At 42.6% G+C, this 19,354-nt stretch overlaps 1 protein-coding gene across 4 annotated transcripts in view; it reads left to right on the top strand.

Annotated features, from left to right (window-relative positions):
- COPS2 (COP9 signalosome subunit 2) overlaps positions 1 to 19,354 on the top strand; it is a 1,892,836-nt gene that overhangs the window by 1,741,058 nt on the left and 132,424 nt on the right. For all 4 annotated transcript variants that reach the window (XM_044077587.1, XM_044077586.1, XM_044077585.1 and 1 more), the window contains one exon: positions 1,547 to 1,605. In XM_044077587.1, the coding sequence (XP_043933522.1) occupies positions 1,547 to 1,605 (59 nt within the window). The remainder of the gene's footprint in view (positions 1 to 1,546; positions 1,606 to 19,354) is intronic.

The following is a 19,354-nucleotide window of genomic DNA, read 5'->3' as shown; positions in this document are numbered from 1 at the left end:
GCACTTATGCAACCAACTTATTGCACATTTTTTAGTTTTTATATTTTTCCCCCAACAGATTTGTTTTTCAATTTAATTGTACAGGTTACAGGTCACATTGAAGGTAGGAAAAGTTTTGAAATGATTTATTGTGGTCTCATTTTTTATATTACAAAAACCTGGTATTTTAACAGTGGTGTGTACACTTTTTATATCCACTGTAAGTCCTTTGTATTTGTACCATCTACAGGAGTATTATCTTGAGGATTATATTGTTTTGGTAAGTATTTCATGTAGACCTATCACCACACTCCTTCAATTTCAGTTCTTCATTCAGGGTAGTTATTGATGGAACTGTGGTTCTCCAGAAATTTTTAGGTGGACTCTTCAGAGACCCAACATAAAGCAGTACAGTTTTGCACATTTTTGTGAGGCAGTGCTGGTTTTATGTGTTTGAATTAATGGTCCTTTGGAAATCTCATAAACTGATCAGTCATTTTCTGTGTTCAGGACATGCTTAAGGGTAGATCAGCTATAAATAAAGAGATTACCATGAAGGTAGTTCCTTTCACTTTTGTGTTTAGCAGTGTTTTCTATCCCCAATTCCTGTTAGTGGCTTTTTATCCATATAATCATTTGTGCTATGGAGCAAGCTTCATTCAGAATGAATTTGCTGCACTAAACCAAACGGCATTATCAGCTAACTTAATACATGCCACAGACCTTCCCACTAAGTTCCTCAGTTACAGAAGAGTAAGCACTTAGGTTGGTCTAAAGTTAATAATATGTTATTATAAGACCCCAAAACTTGACATTTGAGGCTACATTGACATCTAGCTTGCTTAAATTGGTAGAGTGCTTGGAGGAATGCAGAACATCGACAACTAGAGCATGTAGGCCATTTCATATGACTCAGCATGTGGTTTATTGTAAATTATTGTCTAAAGCATCGCATAAAGAGTGCATTGTTAAGTAGAAATGGTAGAATTATTGATCTTGTGCAAGGCAAATGGTTTGTCAGCTTTATAAGCATAGGTTTCTCAGTTCATTAGAAAGTGAAGCTAACTTATTTTAGTCCATAAGGAAAAAACGCAGATAAAAGGAGGTACACCACGACCAAAGTATCTTGATAACCAAAATAAAACTCCAGTCTTCACTTCAAGAGTTTTAATAACACTTTGAACAGGATCCTGTTCAAAGTGTTATTAAAACTCTTGAAGTGAAGACTGGAGTTTTATTTTGGCTATCAAGATACTTTGGTCGTGGTGCATCTCCTTTTATCTGCGTTTTTTCTTATGGTCTTATGTTTGAAGGGGAACTTCACTCAGCATTGTTTGGTTTGTTTCTATAACTTATTTTAGTATCCATTGCACATGTAGTCATGCAAGTGGCAGTTGAGGACCATGTCATGACCTCACTAACATTTACCCATTTCATCTTTCTTTGGATCTTTAACATTTTACATTACTATGTATAATCATGTAAGTGAAACAACATTCTGAGAATAGATGTGTGTTCATTTCTTCAAAGAGTGTAAAACTTACTCTCTTTCTCTGTCTTTCTCAAGGAACTAAACATAGATGTATCTGATGTAGAGAGTTTACTGGTACAGTGCATACTTGACAAGTAAGTGACATTGTTTTGATGTTTTAGAGTTCCTTAACAGTCTTTCTTACCTTCTGTTGTCTTTCTGGAGTTACGAGATTAAGCATATGTCTTACTTTGGTTGAGGTATCATTTCTTCTGGCTAAACATGTTGAAATGCAAGTCAGTAGAGAAGTATATAGTCCTGTCAGTTTCTTCCCAAAAAATGTTTTCATGCCAGTGTAGCTGGTCATCTGCATAAACAGCCATGATGCAGCATCAGTTCTTCTTCACTGTGTCCTCCAGAATCTTCTGAATGGTTGACCAATTACTTTGTGTTGCCGTCAGTTTCTAATGGTAAAAGTATGGGGTTTACTGCGTGAGAGCAGGCGCATTAGCCTGGAGTTACTCAGATGTTGCTTGGTGTATGTTACCATAAAAAGTGGAAAGTATTGCAGAGAATGTAAACTAAGCAGGACTCAGTTGTTTGCAGTTAGGACTTGTGTGTGAGCAGTTCATTGTTTTTTGGAAGCAAACTTAACTGTGTGAAGATACATAGTTTGGCAGAAGATCTTGTACTTTTTCCAGAAAGGATGAGTAAGATATGGGGGAGAGTACCTTTTGCTTGAATGACTGTGTTCTGCACTTCCTTTTTATCAGGAGCAGGGGGAAGAGAAATGCAAAGTAAGACTACTTTTGGCTGTTGCTTGAAAAGCTGCTGAATAATACTGATCATTTGGCTGTTTAAAAATCCTGTTCTTTGGGCTGTTTCAAAAAAATCTTTCAAAGTGAAATTCTTCTTTTGGTAGATATTTGGAAGTGGCGGCCACGATGGTGCAACGGTTAGCGTTGCTGCCTCACAGCAAGAGGTTCTCCGGTTCGATCCTTGGCTGGGGTGCCTTCTGTGTGGAGTCTGCATGTCCTCCCAGTGGTCGCGTGGGTTTCCTCTGGGTACTCCGGTTTCCTCCCACATCCCAAAGACATGCTGTAGATTGATTGGAAACACTAAATTGGCCCTAGGCGTGGGTGGGTGGGTGTGTGTGTGTGTGTGTGTGTGTGTGTGTGTGTGTGTGTGTGTGTGTGCCTTCTGTGGAAGGTTGGGCGCTGGACTGGCAACTTGACACTGTAAAACTCCAATGCCAATCATGAGCGGACAGGTGATCTGCTGTGGCGACCCCTAACTGGGAAAAGCCGAAAGAAGAAGAAGAGGTAGATATTCGTAAGTCTACAGATTAAGACATATGTCTATGGCTGCTGTTAAAACTTCGATTGTGTGTTTGAATGTGTTGCCATCCTGCTCGAACCACTTGTTTTAAAGTATGTTGCAGCTGAGGACTTCCTGTTCAACTTTAAAGCTGATGTAAGCAAGTTTTGTTGTAGATATTTTGGAGAACTGCATGTTTAAAACTGAGGAAAACTCTTTGTGTTTTGTTTCTGTCACTGAGTTGAGGATAAAACATTTTTTATTAAATGCCGAAATTTATCTGGTTTCTTTTAGGACAGAGTAAATAAAATATTAAAATAACTTATTTAACTATTAAACCTTAGATGATTTCTGATATGACAAACACATTATCTTGATGAGTCCTGGGGTCAATGTTCATGCCAGAAACCCTTGTATTTATTTTTGTATTTTTGCATGGAATGATCTCTAGAACCAGGAAAAAATGAATGGGGAAAATGAAACGATCTGCAAGGACTAAAAACCTCTTGGGCTAAGTCATGTACTGGTCTCTCAGGAGTCTTCAGTGGGTTATCTTCTCCCATCCTCAGTTAGGTGTCAAACTTTTGACTGTCACTTTGATGATGCTGTGACATCTTTTAGTTTTTTTTTTTTTTAGTATTTCCTTCAAAAGAATCACTAAATGCCATTCTAGATTGACTGCCAAGTACAGCAGTACAGCATTGATTTCAGTAGTAGAGCCATATCCTGCCTTGAAATACAGAGTAGTCAGTTTGTATCATTTCTTAGCTGCAACAATTCATTTAATTTGTGAAATAATCTGTGCCATGTCCTATCCTAGTATGACTTTTTTTTTACACCAGTTCCCCAATTAAAATTTTCAGTTTGTACTTCTTTGGACACCATTGCCCCAGATTGACTAATTCATTGGTATCCCTTGTATATTTGTTAAAGGCAGTGGTCACTGCCTCCAGCGACAGATTATTTCCTGTCATTCATATATTTTTTTTTATCTTACAGTTAACTGCAGCAAACTGCTTTTTTTCTGTGCCATAAACAATAATGTAAGTTTTATGTGCCAGGTAAATGTTTGTGTTGATTACAGATGCTGAAAAAAAAACTTTCATCATCTTTGCTTCATTTGCTTTGGCCTTTTCTCATAAATCTCCCTGTCTATTGTTAATGTCGGCACTTTAAAAGCCATTCTTATCACAGCCCCAGTGAAAGCAGGAGGTCTTCCATTAGGATGAGGGCATCTGAATGAGCATTTCTCAAGGATGTATTTTGGTGGTTGACAAGTGTAGGAAAACTGAGAGAAAACAGACAATAAGGTAAGGAATCATCCCATAACTTTAACTCTTCTGTAAAGCCTGCCAGCCTTTCATCAGCCTCTGTTACTTTTCCCATTATTTCCTTCTCTTGAGTATGTGTCGTCTCAGTTGTTTGACACGTGGCAGAGTATAGGCTCCCCAAATGTGATTCTTGACGTCAGCTCCATGGTGGGCTTAGGATATTCAGGCCTGCATCTTGTCCACTGGGGGGCTTTGTAGGTCACAGTGGTCTTATTCTTGGATCTTAACCACCTTTTGTGTTCACATGTGTTTCTTAACACTATACAGTCATTTGTGTGTGTGTGCGCGTACGCCTTTTAGGCTATTGCACCAGGTTTGTGTTTATTCGTGTACGCAAAAAGTATAAGTTGGAGTTCTTAATATTTTAAGAGGGTACTGGAGTACTGTTTGAACTGTGTAATCTGTAACCAACTGTTAAAAAACTGCTGGGTCCATAAGCTAGTCCATCTATATGGCTACTAAGTCAATCAATCATCTAAATTAGAAAAAGGATCCGTCACAGTTCTGGAACTTCCCACCCAGTTTTCAATCGTGCATGGATTTATTTTTTTAATACTGGTCAGGTTGTAGGGAATCTCTGCTTCAAGAGCTGAAATAGGACTGTTCAAACGTTGTAATTTATTCTGTAGATTATGGGAGTTCAGAGTGAATTGAAAAAGTACAGTTGTGTACGCTTACCATAAATGTAGATGTTAGAGTGTATTCACTGTTGCAGTCATCACATTTGGGTTATCTGCCTGCAGGTAGCCCTCAGCTGGCCTGAATACTAGAGTCTTGGATTCCTGTGTCGGATGCTGTCTCTTCTTCCATGACGTCAGGGGTATAAAAACATGCAGCCGACGCCATTACATCAGTTTTTCTTGCCCCAGATGTCAGGTGCCCCCACAATGGGAAGCAATTATATGTTATGGTACACCTCCATCAAAAAGCAAATACACCAGAAAGCTTAAATACACCAAACAAGAAGGAAAGGTAGAGCCAAGAGAAGTCAGGGGGCTGGAGGGCAGGTAACCAGGACTGCAACAATGAATACACTCGAACATCTACATTTATGGTAAGTGTACACAACTGTACTATGTTCTTCATGTTTCACTGTTGCAGTCATCACATTTGGGTTGATTCCCAAAGCTAAGGAAGGGAGGAGGAAGTTAGAGAGCATTAGGGCCAGCTGTTAAGCCCTGCAAGACTGCAGTGGCAAAACCAGCTCTGGATTTAGAAAAAATAGGCATGTGGTAATGCTTGATGAAGGTATGTACAGAACTCCAGGTAGCAGCTTCTAGGATGTCCCTGGTAGGGACTCCTCTGAGAAAGGCTGTAGAGGTAGATGTAGCCCTGGTGGAATGTGATCTTATCCCCTGTGGGGTAGGTTTTCCGAGGTGCTTATAGCAGAAATGAATGCAGTGGGCTGTCCATTTAGAAATGTTTTGCTTTGAAATGGTCTTCCGCTCTGCCCCTGCAGCAAAGCCAAGTAGCAGCTGTTCAGATTTTCTGAGAGGCTTAGTTCTGTCCAAATAAAATCTAAGTTGTCTGTGCACATCCAAAGAGTGCAGTACTTGTTCTGCTTTGTTTTGTGGATTTTGGAAAAAGGTAGACGAATGGACTGATTCAGGGCCACACTAGACACCACCTTGGACTTAAAGAAAGGATTGGTCCCGAGGGAAACCCTGTCTGTATAGAAGATAATGAAGGGCTGCACTGCCATTAGGGCCTGTAATTCAGACACTCTTCTTGCTGAAGTGACAGCTAGAAGGAAGGCTGTTTTTCCAAGAAAGGAATTTCAACTCTGCAGTTGCAGCTGGTTCAAGTGGAGGGAGAGAGAACTTTTCCAATACAAAATTAAGGTCCCAGGCTGGAGTAGGGGCTCACCTGGGGGGGGGGTCTTAAATTTTTGGCCCCTCTGAGGAATTGCTTTAGCAGGGGGTGAGAGAAGAGGGGTGGGTTCAGTATTATAATGTGCTGAAATGGCAGAGGCATGAATTTTAATTGACAAGAAGGATAGGCTATTGTGGAGCATTTCTGTTAAGTACTGAAGAATATGAGGTAAGCTGGGCACCGTTGTGCCCATCCCCTGAGTCTGGCTCCAGGAACAGTATCTTTTCCACTTTTCAGCATAGGATTTTCTAGTACTAGGCCTCCTTGCCTCCAGAATGACGTCTAGCACTTGCTTACTGAGGGATGCTATTGGATAGCTCAAGGAATTAGCCAGGCTGCAAGGTTCAGGGTTTGAAGCTGAGGGTGCAGAATCTGGCCCGCCTGCTGGGACAGCAGGGAAGGTGTCTGAGGTAGGTGCCATGGTTCCAGCAGTGTCATACTGAGCAAGAGGGGGGTACAACTGCTGGCATGGTCAGTCTGGTGCAATCAGTATTGTCCCTGGCTTGTTCTGTTTGATCTTTAGCAGAACCTTCGAGAGGAGAGGCAGAGGGGGAAAGGCATAAACTCGAGAGGCTTTCCCAGGTAAAGGACAGGGCATCCTTTTTCCAAGCTTGACTGTGGGAAGTCCATGTGCAGAATTTGTCCAATTGGTAGTTCTGAGGGGAGGCAAACCGGTCTATCTCTGGAGTCCCCCATTTATTCCTCAAGAGGTTGAATATTTTTGGTTCCAGTTTCCATTCGTATGGGTCCATGAGATTTCCGCTTAGGTCGTCTGCCAGTGAATTTAGCTTGCCTGGCAGGAATTGAGCTTGTAGGTGCAGTTGGTAGCTCAAGGCTGTGTTCCACAGAGCCATGGCTACTCTGCAGAGAGGGTATGAGTGGGTTCCCCCCTTCTTGTTTATGTACCACATAACTGTGGTGTTGTCAGTCTTTGCCAATAATTGTCCTTCAAGGATGTGATCTTTGAAGGCTGTTAGGGAATTCTGTACAACTAACATTTCTTTTTGGTTGATATGCAGGTGCATTTGCCCAGAATGTACTGCCCTGCCAAGTGACACCCCCCCATGCATAATCTGATGCGTCTATTAGGGTTTGGGCGGCAGGGGGGTAGAGTGAAAGGGAGCCCCTTGTTGTGGTAGCAGGCCTCTGCCCATCAAAGGAACTCTGTCTTTATACAAGGAATGATAGGAATCATTGATTCCAGGTCCTGAGAATGTTGACAACATAGGCTTTTTAGATACCATTGTAGTTTCCTCATATGCAGTCTTGCATATGGAATTAGTAGAATGCAAGAGGCCATGAACCCCACGGCTTGCAGAATTTTTCTTAGATAGCTGGGTCTTCGTGGCCAGTAGTTTGAAGTATGTTGTCAAATAAACTTGTTTCTCTGGAGTGAGGAAAGCCATCTGGGAAGTTGTGTTCAAGCTTGCTGCCAGGAGTACAATCTGTTGGCAGGGTACTAGGTGGGATTTCTTTTCGTTTATGGTGTACCCCAGTGAGGTTTGAAGTTTCTTTATAAATGCCAGATTTTTTAATAGCAAGTCCTGGCTTTCTGCCTGAAATCAGACAATCCAAGTATGGGTATATTTGAATATTTCTCTGCCTGCAAAATGCAATGGCTGGAGCTAGACACTTTGTGAATACCCCAGGCGCAGTAGATAAGCCAAGGGGAAGTGCAGAGAACTGATGGAGCCTGCCCTGAAGCGTAGGTATTTCCTGCAAGATTCCCTTATTGGAATGTGCAGGTAAACTTCCTTTAAGTCTAAGGTTGATAACCAGGCATCTTTGCTTAGCATAGGAAGCAGCTGTTGAAGTGTTAGCATTTTGAATTTTGAGATTACCGAAAAGGTGTTTAGAATAGAGAGGTGCAAGATAGGACGCCAGGAGTTGTCTTTTCTGAGTGCCATGAAAAGTCTTGAATAAACACTTTGTCCCCTTTCTTCAGCTGGGACAGGTTGAATAGCCCTGATACTTAGAAGAGAGAGAACCAGCTGTTGAGCCTCTGCCCACTGATTTGCGGGTAGGTCTGGCCAACTGTTTGGGGCTGGTAGGGTGTGGAAGTGGAATCCGTATCCTTGGAAAACTATATTCAAAACCCATTTCTCCTGGGTAATGAGTTCCCAGTTTTTTGCATGCAGGGCGAGCTTTCCTCCTAAGAGAGCAGGCAGTTGAGCAGGGCTTGGAAGGGTTAAGGTTAAGTCATTGTGCCATTTATCCGTAGGGGGTGTCTTACTACTTCCAGCTTTGGACGTTGGATCCCCCCACTACTTAGGCCTGTGTGTACCTTGAGACTGTAGCCTAGGTGGTCTGCTGTTCCTGGGTTTGGACTAAGAAGGCCTGGAAGAGACTGGAAAAGACCATTTCTTTGAAGGCCAATGCCTACTAAATTTGGGAGGCTGTAGTTGCAGGAAATCTTTAACAGTTTGCATAGATTTAGCTTTTTCCTCCATCTTTTTGAGGACGACTTCTGTTTTGTTGCCAAACAAGGCGGTCTTGGTTTAAGGGAGCATCCAGTAATTTAGCTTTAACATGATCTGGCAAGTTTTGCTTCTTAAGCCAAGCATGCCTTCCAAGTACAGACCCAGTGACAACAGCCTTGCAAGATGCTTCTAAAGAGTCAAAACCACGTTGCAAAGTATGTTTACCAACTTGTTCAGCAGAATGCATTAAATCCTATAATTCTGTGTGTTCAGCGCAGTCAAGAATCAACATCATTTTCTGTTTAAGTAGTCCCATAATATGCTGCTGGTACTTTAACATAGGAAACTGGCAATTTAAAGCCCTAATGGCCAAAGTAGCCGAAGTGGATACCTTCTTACCCCACCTGTCCAAGGCTCTAGAATCTCTATCAGAAGGGGTAGGATTTTTGGCAGCAGTAGCCTTAATGCCCTTTGTCTTTGGGAAATGGTCTCCGGATCCGCAGTAAGATTCTTGAAGAGGACCTTGTGAGAGTCACACACACTGTAATACCTGTCAGGTTTTCTGTGAGCTGGAGGTAAAGTGTCTGGGGACAGGCTAGATTCCAAGAAAGCATCATCTACAATGTCCAGAATAGGAGGAATAGCTAAAGGCCTGTGTTGAGGAAGGAGTAAGAATTCCTTAAGCCTCTTTTTGGAGTCAGAGTAATCCTGGCTTTCCCAGCAGAAATGCTCCCCAAAAGTGTGCAAGGTTTCACCAGAAGAAAAATCTTCTGGAGGGGAAGCAGAGGGAATGGAATCCTCTGCATCAGAATCCTCATAGGTAGATAAGGGCAAATCCTGGTAATCAGAAGAAACAGAAATATCAGAATCCTGATCAGAAGAATCAGAAGGAAAATCAGTTCTAGGTCTCTTAGAGGGGGAAGGCTGGCTTCCTCTAATTAAAGTAATAAGGTCTTCAGCTATTCTAAGCATTTGTTTTTTTAGGCATATGGGCCTGACCATGCGGTTTGGACGTCGGTTTTCAAGGTGTGGGTCGAGTTTTAGGCCTGGATAAAGAAGTCAGCGTCTGTTTAAAGTGCAAGTCTGTTGGCCTGAATACACCCTCAGATGCCGGTGCCTGTGCAGCGGCTCCGGACCCATCCAAGGTAGAGACATCCTCAGGTTCCATAGTCGAAGAAGCATCTCGCGTCATACCAGACTCCGAATGGGTCTCAGTAGAGGCCTGTGAATCTGAGGTAGTGGGTGTCAGGGGCTGCGAAAGCGCTTCACTGAGTACCGGCGGACTGGCGACTAGCTTAATGGAAGCATCGTCTGCAGTTTTGAGCCATTGCGGTCTGTCTCTGTCTTTATCCTTACGTCTTTTCAGAATATCAGTAGTCGGATGGCTTACCGAAGCCATTTCTGGATAAGTATACAGAGTACCAAAATAATTTGCTGCAAATATAGCCCGAAATAGTTTGGGTGTTTAACAAGGTGCAAAACCGACGGCGAGGGACGTTGTGGTCTGGGCCTAAGCAAGGAATGCAGTACGAATTAAAATCTTTGGGGTATTTGCTTTCCACATGCAAGTCAATTGTTAACTTTTACTGACATCATTTAAGAGCAAGAAAAAGGATCCCCAACAAGGTACTTGGCTTTTTTGAAGACTTAGTACTGAAACGAAAATTTCAGGAGTCTGCAGACTGTCTCTTGCGGACTGCTTCTGCTTCGGGCACCGCGTGGCAATAAAGATTGATGTAATAGCTTGCCAAACACTATCCATGTGCTGAAGAAGATATTTGCTAAAGAGCTACTTTATAGGACGTAACTGATAAGATTCCTGCCCCCACAGCATAAGGTTACCTTAGCCAGTGTTTTCCAGGTGCTGATCCCACCCCCACACCTTACCTATGATACCTCTGGCCTTTCCCATCAATCTGCATCTATATATAATTTTTTACTTGCAAATGCATAGGAGCAGGACAGAATGGCTCTAGACAGCTTTTCTGACTTCCGTTTATTAAGATCCATTGAAACTGAAAGTATTTCTGTTATTGGCATGTACTGAGTTGGCTTAAAATATCATTTGATAAGTTTCTGCTGGAAATTTCGTGAGCTGTTTAGTGCAGATTGACTCTGTTGGCTTAGAAGGATGAAGCTCTGACTGTGACCCAAGCAATTAAAGTTTGATTAACATCTCTATCTCCTTTTGGAGTTCCCAGGGGATGGCAGGAATGGTTCAGCTTAGCTTAGTTTTGTCCGAGGAAGGTGTGCGTCACATATCCACAACATTTGGTCCCAAGGTGTCCCACTGAACACTAGAAACCACATGGGGAGGGCTGGCTTCAAGGAGGCAAGACAGTCTCAAGGGGTTAGTCATTTGTGAAAGTGGATGACATGCTCTCAAGATCCATTGCACACAAAATCATTGGGCAGTTTTACTGAGCATGTGCTATGGTGGTAGGGACTAAAACAGAAAAACCCTATCCTCACAGATGACAGCCCAGCTCTTTGTTGCTTAGCTTGTCAACCTGATAGGAATGGATGGAGGCCAAAAGCCACTCACCTCTCACAGAACAAACAAGTCCATAGTGTCAATTGAAAGGGGAGGCTCAAGGGTTGGAAAAAAGAGCAAAAAACTCTATTGCAGACCCAGACCCTTTTTTATACATATCAAAAACTCACACTAATTATCCCTGTAGAAGGCAGATTCCTGTGGTCAACAGTCAAGCTTTAGTGGCTGTATCCTTCAGTTCCAAAGCATAATACTTGGAAATGCCAAACTTTGAGTTAAATAACACCACTAAAAAGAGGATTATAAAAGCTTTTCAGACCTTTCTTATGACTAATGGCCTACAGGTCTGTGTTATTCCCTAATCAGAAAAGTTTTCTGGTTCTGACTGAATGTCTGTCTCATCTTCAAAAAGATCTACTTTAGAGAACAAATTCTCCATGCTGTCCAAACCAATGCATTTTGAAATAGAAATATCCTGGAATGAAAAAGCATCAGAACATAAGGGCTGGCTTAGTTTGACAAGCAAGAGTTTGTCTGAATTCTAAACGGGAAAGGGACAAGTGTAAACTGTTAACTATTGTAATGGTGGAGTCTGCCATTGGAGGGATCTTTCTACAGTTGAGACTCCTCATACTCGTACTTTTTCATTCCCTCAATTTCTGCAGGACTATCTAACTTCTAGATTATAACAGGTTGGCTGTTGCTGTCATCATAGCCAGCCTTAGGCATAGGTCAACTAGGCGGTCACCTAGGGTGCAACATTAGCAGGGGCGCTTTTATAATATTTTGGATGGTGTAGGTAGACCAGGATGAGGCTACAGGGTGGTGGTGGTGGGGGGCACTGTGGAGACCTTTTGCCTAGGGCACCAGTTGACAAAAGGCCGGTCCTGGCTGTCAAACATCTAGAAGACCAGAGTCTTTTTGTTGCCCTTCCCCATACCCTCCAAGTTTCAGGGCTGTGGGGGCCAGCTCAGCTCTTTCTTGCCACGACTGGTTCATTTTCACCAGAACCAGAATGTGTGTGAGTGCTACTACAGTGAGCCTGTTTTAGCCAACAGAGTTCAAGCTACCCTCAGCCAGATAAGTAGAATTTGAACTGATGCTGCTTAACCTAGTATGCGGATATCAGCTATACCAGTGTTGACATTTCCTACAGTTAATCCACACTCAGCAGTCTTGTCAGTAAATAGGTAGGTAATGCGGGTCTATATCAAAACTTCAAAAGTGCGAACGCTCTTACATAGACACCAAATAACCAAAACCACACAATGTCGAACATACACAACAGTGATTTGTTTTCCAAGGGGGAAAAAAATCGTTGCACAAAACAAAAAAAAAAAATCCACAGACAAAATAAAGTGGAGGGCTTTGCCCCCCATACCGCCCGATGTGGGTGGCTGTGCCCTCCACACCCCCCTACTTATATATACCAACTCTGAGATTACACCACAGTGGAAGAAACAGCAAAGTCCCAACAATGGACCAGTGATTTTTTTCCCTGGGGAAAAAAATTGCTGTTCTGGCCGTTCTACATTCTGTGGTTTCGCTTATTTGCAGTCAATATAAGAATGTTCATTCTTTTGAACTTTGACTTCTTAATATAGACCCAGGTAATGCAGCTGTAAACCATACAGATGATGGAGCTTTAGCTGCAGTACTTTCTGATGCCAGTGCAACAGGCACTAGCATCACATTGTGCAGCACCTTACGTCAGTAATATGCCAAGTTTTCAGGTGCCAACATTCCAGATGTAAACCAAAGTGTTCTCCATGAGGCAGTAATTCATAGGTTGTCAACAACGCCAAGTCAGTGAACCACCACCTTTGATGCGAGAGCAGTGGCTCACCAGTTCTGTAGTTGTATATCTTTCTGAGCCTCTGCATACCACAGTTATGGTTGGAGATCATGCTTCAACAGTATCCCTGCAGTAATGATACTCATTTTTTTACTTGCATAATCTCCAGTCATAACACAAGACTTCATGCCAGGTGGTTGTATCTAAATCCACTTGATTGCTAGTATGAATGACAGCCACCTCTTGACCCTATAATTTCTTCATTGGCAACATTTTTTCCTCAGTCTGCACTTAATTTGAGTCCGCAAACAGTTCAAGCTGTTACCTGTTCCACCTAAAGATAGATGTAATACTTCAGAATGGGACATTTCCCCAAAGCCTGCAGAAAGACTTTGTATATCAGGAGCTTCAGGACAGAGCTATCACCCAGTGGATGATTTACATGAGGATAAAGGAGTAGAGTCTCCATAGTCTTCCAGGCAGTCCAAAATTTGATAAGGATTTTCTGCTTAAGATGCTGTTGTCTGGGGCATGGCCTGTAAAACCCATTTCCACACCACAGCATTGACTGTAAAAAGCTTATAGGTGGCTCAGCAGTCCAACTAGATGATACCTCAGTTTGTAGACATCCTGATGCATGTTACCAACATGCACAGTGGTTGTGGCCCACAGAAAGATTAAGATTTAAAAGCTTCTTAAAGTGTAGCACCTGGTGTGAGAGCCTGTTGTCTGTGGCTGCACTGAAATCCATCCCCATGCCTCACACCAGTCAGTCCCTCTTCCATATAAGAAATACAGAGGACTTGAGAGGTACAGGATGCAATGGCTTTACAAAATTGCATGTAGACCATGGTTTAACACATTTTACTGTGTTTGACAGACCATTTGCTAACTGAAAATGTTTTGGTCAAAAATGTTTTTTTTTTTTTGTTTGTTTACAAGTCATTGAGATGGTCATGGTGCATCATTTGCACCCACTTATGCTGGCTTGTTTAGGGGGTATCTGGAAGAACAAATGATGCATGATATGGGCCACAATGTATTAATTTATGCTAAATATGTGGAGAAGGTTCATAGACAACTGTTGACTGATATGGACCTCTGACTGTTTAAACCAAAATTGTATTGAATTTTCTGTTAATCATGAGCTTACTACTATGTCTTTGTTGGATATTTCAGTGATTAGGCATTCAGATGACTTACTAGATATAAATCTACACTGTAGGCCTTTTCAGAAAGCCACTCTGTTTTTAGCTGCCAGTTGCTACCCCCTCCTAACATAAACCTTACAAATTTCATAGAATCCTCAAAATGACTACATCACATGTTCCTTAGAGTTGGCCTTTAGATTTGAAAGAAGAGGTTACAATAAGTGTAATATACTTAAAACTAAACAGTCAGATGACTTGGCAAATAGGAAAGATTTGATGTCTTATTCTACTAAAAGTCAGATAACAAAAAATACGACCTTGCCTTAATTACTGTGTTTGGCAATAATTCATACAGTGTCATAAAACTAAAGCTCAGATAACAGAAAATACAGCCTTGCCTTAATTACTAGGTTTGGCAATAATTCGTGCAGTATCACAGAAGTGGTCTGCAGTTACTGGCATAGTCTGTAAGTAAATCTCAGTATTCATGATATATACTTGAAACATGCCATTTCACCTACAGAAGGGGGAAAACACTAGGTGAACATTTTGGTTCTGTCACAGTGATTGTATCTCAGTTTATAGCACAAAAAACTTTGATGGTTCTAAAATTATGGGATGCAGTTGTACATTTTGTAATTATGTCCTTAAAACCAAAGAATTTACATCAGTTAATAGTAAAGGTTTGAAATTAGATGCTTTAATTGCAACATTGAATGGATAATACACCTTGCAGGTCATATCTGTTCAGCATTCTACGTGGGTCAGACATTCAGATTATTCAAAGAATGTCAGACATTTTTGTGATATAAGGTGTCTTAGGATGTCCAATGCTTTATGTAAACATAATATAAAACATCCAAGAGCATTATTCAGGTTTATGGGTGCTGACCGAATACCCAAGACCACTGTTGCTTAAGGTAGATGCCATGACATAACATATAAAGAACAAAAAAGGATCAATCTGATGTCAGTTTTCATACACTCATCTAATGGGACTGGAGCCAGTCCTCTCATCCACCTCAGTCGTTATACTAGCTCATTTCCTCCAACAAACTCTCGAGCTCCTTCTCTGCCCGTAATGCACCACCAGTAACATCCCCCAGATCTTGTTTGCTGCTTTAGCGTTTAGACGTGGTTGCCTTCAACTGTCGCCTCTTCATTGAGAGAGGTCAGTTTTTCATGTTTCCTTTTTAAAAACTTCCACAAATAACTGTGTCTTTAATCTTTGTTTTTGTTTCTCATCTTAAGTCTTTTCTTCCATTCTCCTCCTCAGACTTTGAGGATAAAACCTTCTACCATTGGTATGTCTTAACTCCTTCCCTTTACCCTTTTTTACACGTAGTATAATCTCTGTAATTACCATTGTTGGTATTTTCCCTTTATCTACAAGTTTTTTTTCTTGTAGTTCTTAAATAACATTGCTGGTTGGATTTTTCCTTCTCCCTTCAGCCTATTAAAAAAAAAAAAAAAAGTTTACTTTAGCTCTTCTCTCTTAACTAGAAAAATGTGTGAGAAAGGTCCAGCAGGCTTTAAAAATGTGATGTGTGAGCACAAGTTGCCGTTCTCTGATGCCCAGAGTCCGTGTGTGCATTGTTTAGGACTAGAACACTTACAACAGGACTGCAGTATTTGTCATGGGTTCAACCCCCAAACTTTAGCAGATAGGCAAAATAAGCTGATTTTAAGGGGATTGCTGCCATCTTCTTTTTCTGAAGCCATTTCTGGGGTTCAATCCCCCAAACATAAATCTAAATACCTGTCAAAAAGGCCTATATCCTCAGAGTCTTCACCCTGTACCTCTTCTGAACCAAGAAGAAAGAAAGAAAAAAAAAATGGATCCAAAGCTACACCAGATTCAAAAATCATCAGATCCAATCACACATTTCGGATCCTACATCCTCGGATCCAAAATATATTTGGTAAAATCCTACAGCTTTGGATTCAAAGCTCTTACTAAGGACTACCTATTCACCCAGTCTAGATATGGTTCCTTCCAGGGTGCCCTCTTCCTTTTTAGAGAAGCACTCAAAAATCACTGTCCCTGATATCCTCTCATTCCTCCAGATGTGGAGAGGATGATGAAATTTTTCATACAGTAAATTCAGAGAGGAGTTTTTATGGTTCCTACCCCTTCGTGTCAGGAAGTTCGTCCACCTACCACTCCACCGATAACGGCTCCTTCTGTAATTCAACAAGTGGTTTTAGAGCTCTCTGATCCAAGCATTCCAGGTCTGTCTGGTTTGGATCCAAAATGGACTTAGTCTTTGGATCTGACTATTACTCTGAGTGCACCTTTTCTGATATCCTCGGAGCCAGATGACTCTTGGAGCCAAAGCTTCCCTGTTGGATCTAAGAGGATGGGATCAACTTCTAAGTTTTCTGAGTTGTCTCTTCCTCTCAGAGCTTTAGCAGTGAACAGCTCAGCTCCAGCTTCTGCCTCGGGTGGCTTGCTTCTGGGGCAGAGGGAGGTGAAAAGCCAGAAACTGACTTTCTCAGCTCCATTGTCTTCCTTCCTCCCAAAGCATTCTGCCTTTGAGGATGTGAAGAGAGTGTTTACTGCTCTGACAGATCAAATTGGTTTTTCCCCCTCGGATCCACCCTCTACTTCATGGCTTTGCACCATGATCATGAACCTTCTACCCACAGGGACAGCCAGCCCAAAGCTTCCAGTCTACCCAGCAGGGTATTTTACTTAACCACAGCACCCTACTGAGGAAGTCCCTAGGAAAAGGGTCCAGTCCAGCTGGTGAATCTGGGAATCTTGAGGCAATGTTACAACTGCCTCATGTACACAGACAACCCTCTCCTCCTCCCAACAAATTCCAACACATGTGAGAGATGCAACCATATAGCCATACTGGAGGCTAAGCTCTCTCAATTCAGTACTGGCGAAACCAGTCAGGAGGAGAAGGAAACCACACTCACTACAATTCCAGTCTCACATAGACCTACCACGACAGCAAACCAAACACATAAACACACAAAAACATACTCGGAGGTTCTAAATAAAAATCTGCCTAAGCAGCAGAGACCTCCAAAGCAGACACCCAAGCAACCGCTACCCCAAAACAAAACACGTGCAACACATAGCTCACAAAGCCAGTGTGCCGAACAGTCACAGCCCTTAAGGCTAAACAACACACCTGATACACTTGTAATAGGTGACACTATCGTCAGGCACACTGACATCCCGCTCACCAGGCTGAACAAGGAGAACGTCACGGTGAGCTGCCTGTCGGGCGCTAGGATCCGCCACATAACACAAGCACTCAGGTCACTCCAAGGCAAGTACAGATATGACTGTCATTGTCCATGCTGGTGTGAATGACCTGAGACGTACCTCCCTGGAGTACATGAAAAGAGACATAGAGGAGCTCTCTGAGCATGTAGCCCAGGCCAGTATGACCCTGACCTTGAGTAGCAACTTACCCTCACCAAGAATGATGCCACAATATGAAGACAAGATGATCAATTTCAGCAATTGGCTTAAGTATTGGTGTCATTCAAAGGGGATCCAATGCCTGTCAGCCTGGGATGACATGCTCGACAAGCCACGATGCTTCGCTAGGGACAGCTTGCACCTGTCACCCCTGGGCTTTCAGATATTGGCAAAGGCTCTTGCTACCCCCATAGTGCCTTTTTTAGGCAAGGCTCAAAAGACAAACCCACCTCCATAGGTATCACAAGGGATAAGAAACTAAGAGTAATGCTACTCAACGCCAGAAGTCTAAACCTCAAGATGCACGCTGAAACTCTCCTTAGCATGGAGAACATTGATATCTGTGCAGTAACAGAAACCTGGTTCAAGGCTCCCGAGAGCACCCCAGCACTACCAGGATGTCCTTCATGGATGCATCTGCAGTCATAACAAATGGGTTGTCCTGTCGTCAGGCAGCCCTTCGGTCGGCCGGATTCCAAAGTCTGGGTCCGGCTTCGGCTGATGTCGCACTTTACCCAACGTCATCTCTGCTGGTCTTCGGGTATAAAGGCATCAGCCGACGCCATTTTCCTCAGTCTTTCTTGCCGCGTGGCGCCCGAAGCAGAAGCTGTTCGCAAGTGCCGGTCGGTCAGATTCAGAGATTACTACTACCGAATACTACTTCGAAGACTTCTAAAAGCTAAGTACCCGTTGGGGACTCTTTCTTGCCTCAGCCGATGTCAGAAAAAGTCAATAACTGTTTAACTTGTGGGAAACAAATACCTCATAAAGATTTCCACTCTTACTGTCTGCCTTGCTTAGGCCCAGACCACGACGTAGCAGCCTGTTCGCCTGTGCTTCCTTCAACCGACAAATGCTTAGGCGGGTCGGAGTTTGCTGAACAGTTTTTCGGCTCAGATTTTGCGTACATTATGCCGTCGGATCCTCCGACTACCCAAATTGTTAAAAAACGCAAAGAAAAAGACCGACACTCGCGGTCCGCGGTTTCGCCGAAACCACGGTTAAGCAAGCGAGTGTCTCGGTTTCGACGAAACCGAGAAAACGTCAATCTTCAGCCGAATCCATGACTACTACTGAGGCTCCTGCTACCTTAGTTGAATTGGCCTCAGAAATTTTGCCTACAACTGTGGTTCCTAGTGATTTATCAGACACCATCCCTTTGGATGTCTCTACCCCAGCACGTGGTGCTGCTAGGCCTCCTGCAGCCATGTCTATTAAGGCCTTTGCCAGGGCTAAAGCAGCCAAATCTGTTAAATCAGTGCCTGTTAAGCCCCCCTCACACAGGCCCACTTCAAGTTCACAAATGCTTACTCTGGCAGAGGATTTAATATCCTTAATTAGGGGATCCCAATTTCACCCAGACAGGGCCTCTCAGCCCCCAGAAAAGAGACCTAGAGCCAGTGTCCTCTGATGATTCTGCGGATGACTCTGACATTACAGACCAGCCAGAGGCTCCTTTTTCTACTTATGAAGATTCCGATGCTGAAGAATCCATTCCAGCTGCCTCTCCACCAGAGGAATTTTCCTTTGGGGAAACCTTACATGCCATGAGAGAACAATTCCAATGGCAGGGACAAGATTTCTCAGATTCAAGAAAAAGGCTTAGGACTTTTCTGCACTTACCACAACATAGGCCCTTAGCTGTACCTCCTGTACTGCCTGTTGTGGATGATGCATTTAATGATGTTTGCACTGCTCCTGATTCTTTACCTCCAGCCCCTGCCAAACCAGATAGATTTTACAGGGTGCCAGACACTCATCACCACCTATACAAGGCCCCACTTGCAGATCCCGAAACTATATCCCAGGGGCTTAAGGCAGTAGCCTCGACCACAGCAAAAAACCCTATTCCTTCTGAAAGGGAATCCAGGTCCTTAGAGAGATGGGTAAAAAGTTTACACCTCTGCTACTCTCTCAGCTAGAGCTTTAAACTGTCAGTTTCATATGATCCAATACCAAGAGTTTATGCTTGATCAGTTAACTAAAAAACTGTCCTCTGATGAATCCTTAGATAAGAAATATGTATTAGAAATGGTGAATAATATCCAACAGGTTAGTAACCATTCCTTAAAATGTGGCTAT

This window comes from Protopterus annectens, chromosome 7.part0 (genome assembly GCF_019279795.1).
Source record: "Protopterus annectens isolate FY-2018-M chromosome 7.part0, PAN1.0, whole genome shotgun sequence".
Lineage (NCBI taxonomy): Eukaryota > Metazoa > Chordata > Ceratodontiformes > Protopteridae > Protopterus > Protopterus annectens.
Note: the sequence above shows the minus strand (reverse complement) of the source record. Positions and strands in the feature narration are given on the sequence as shown.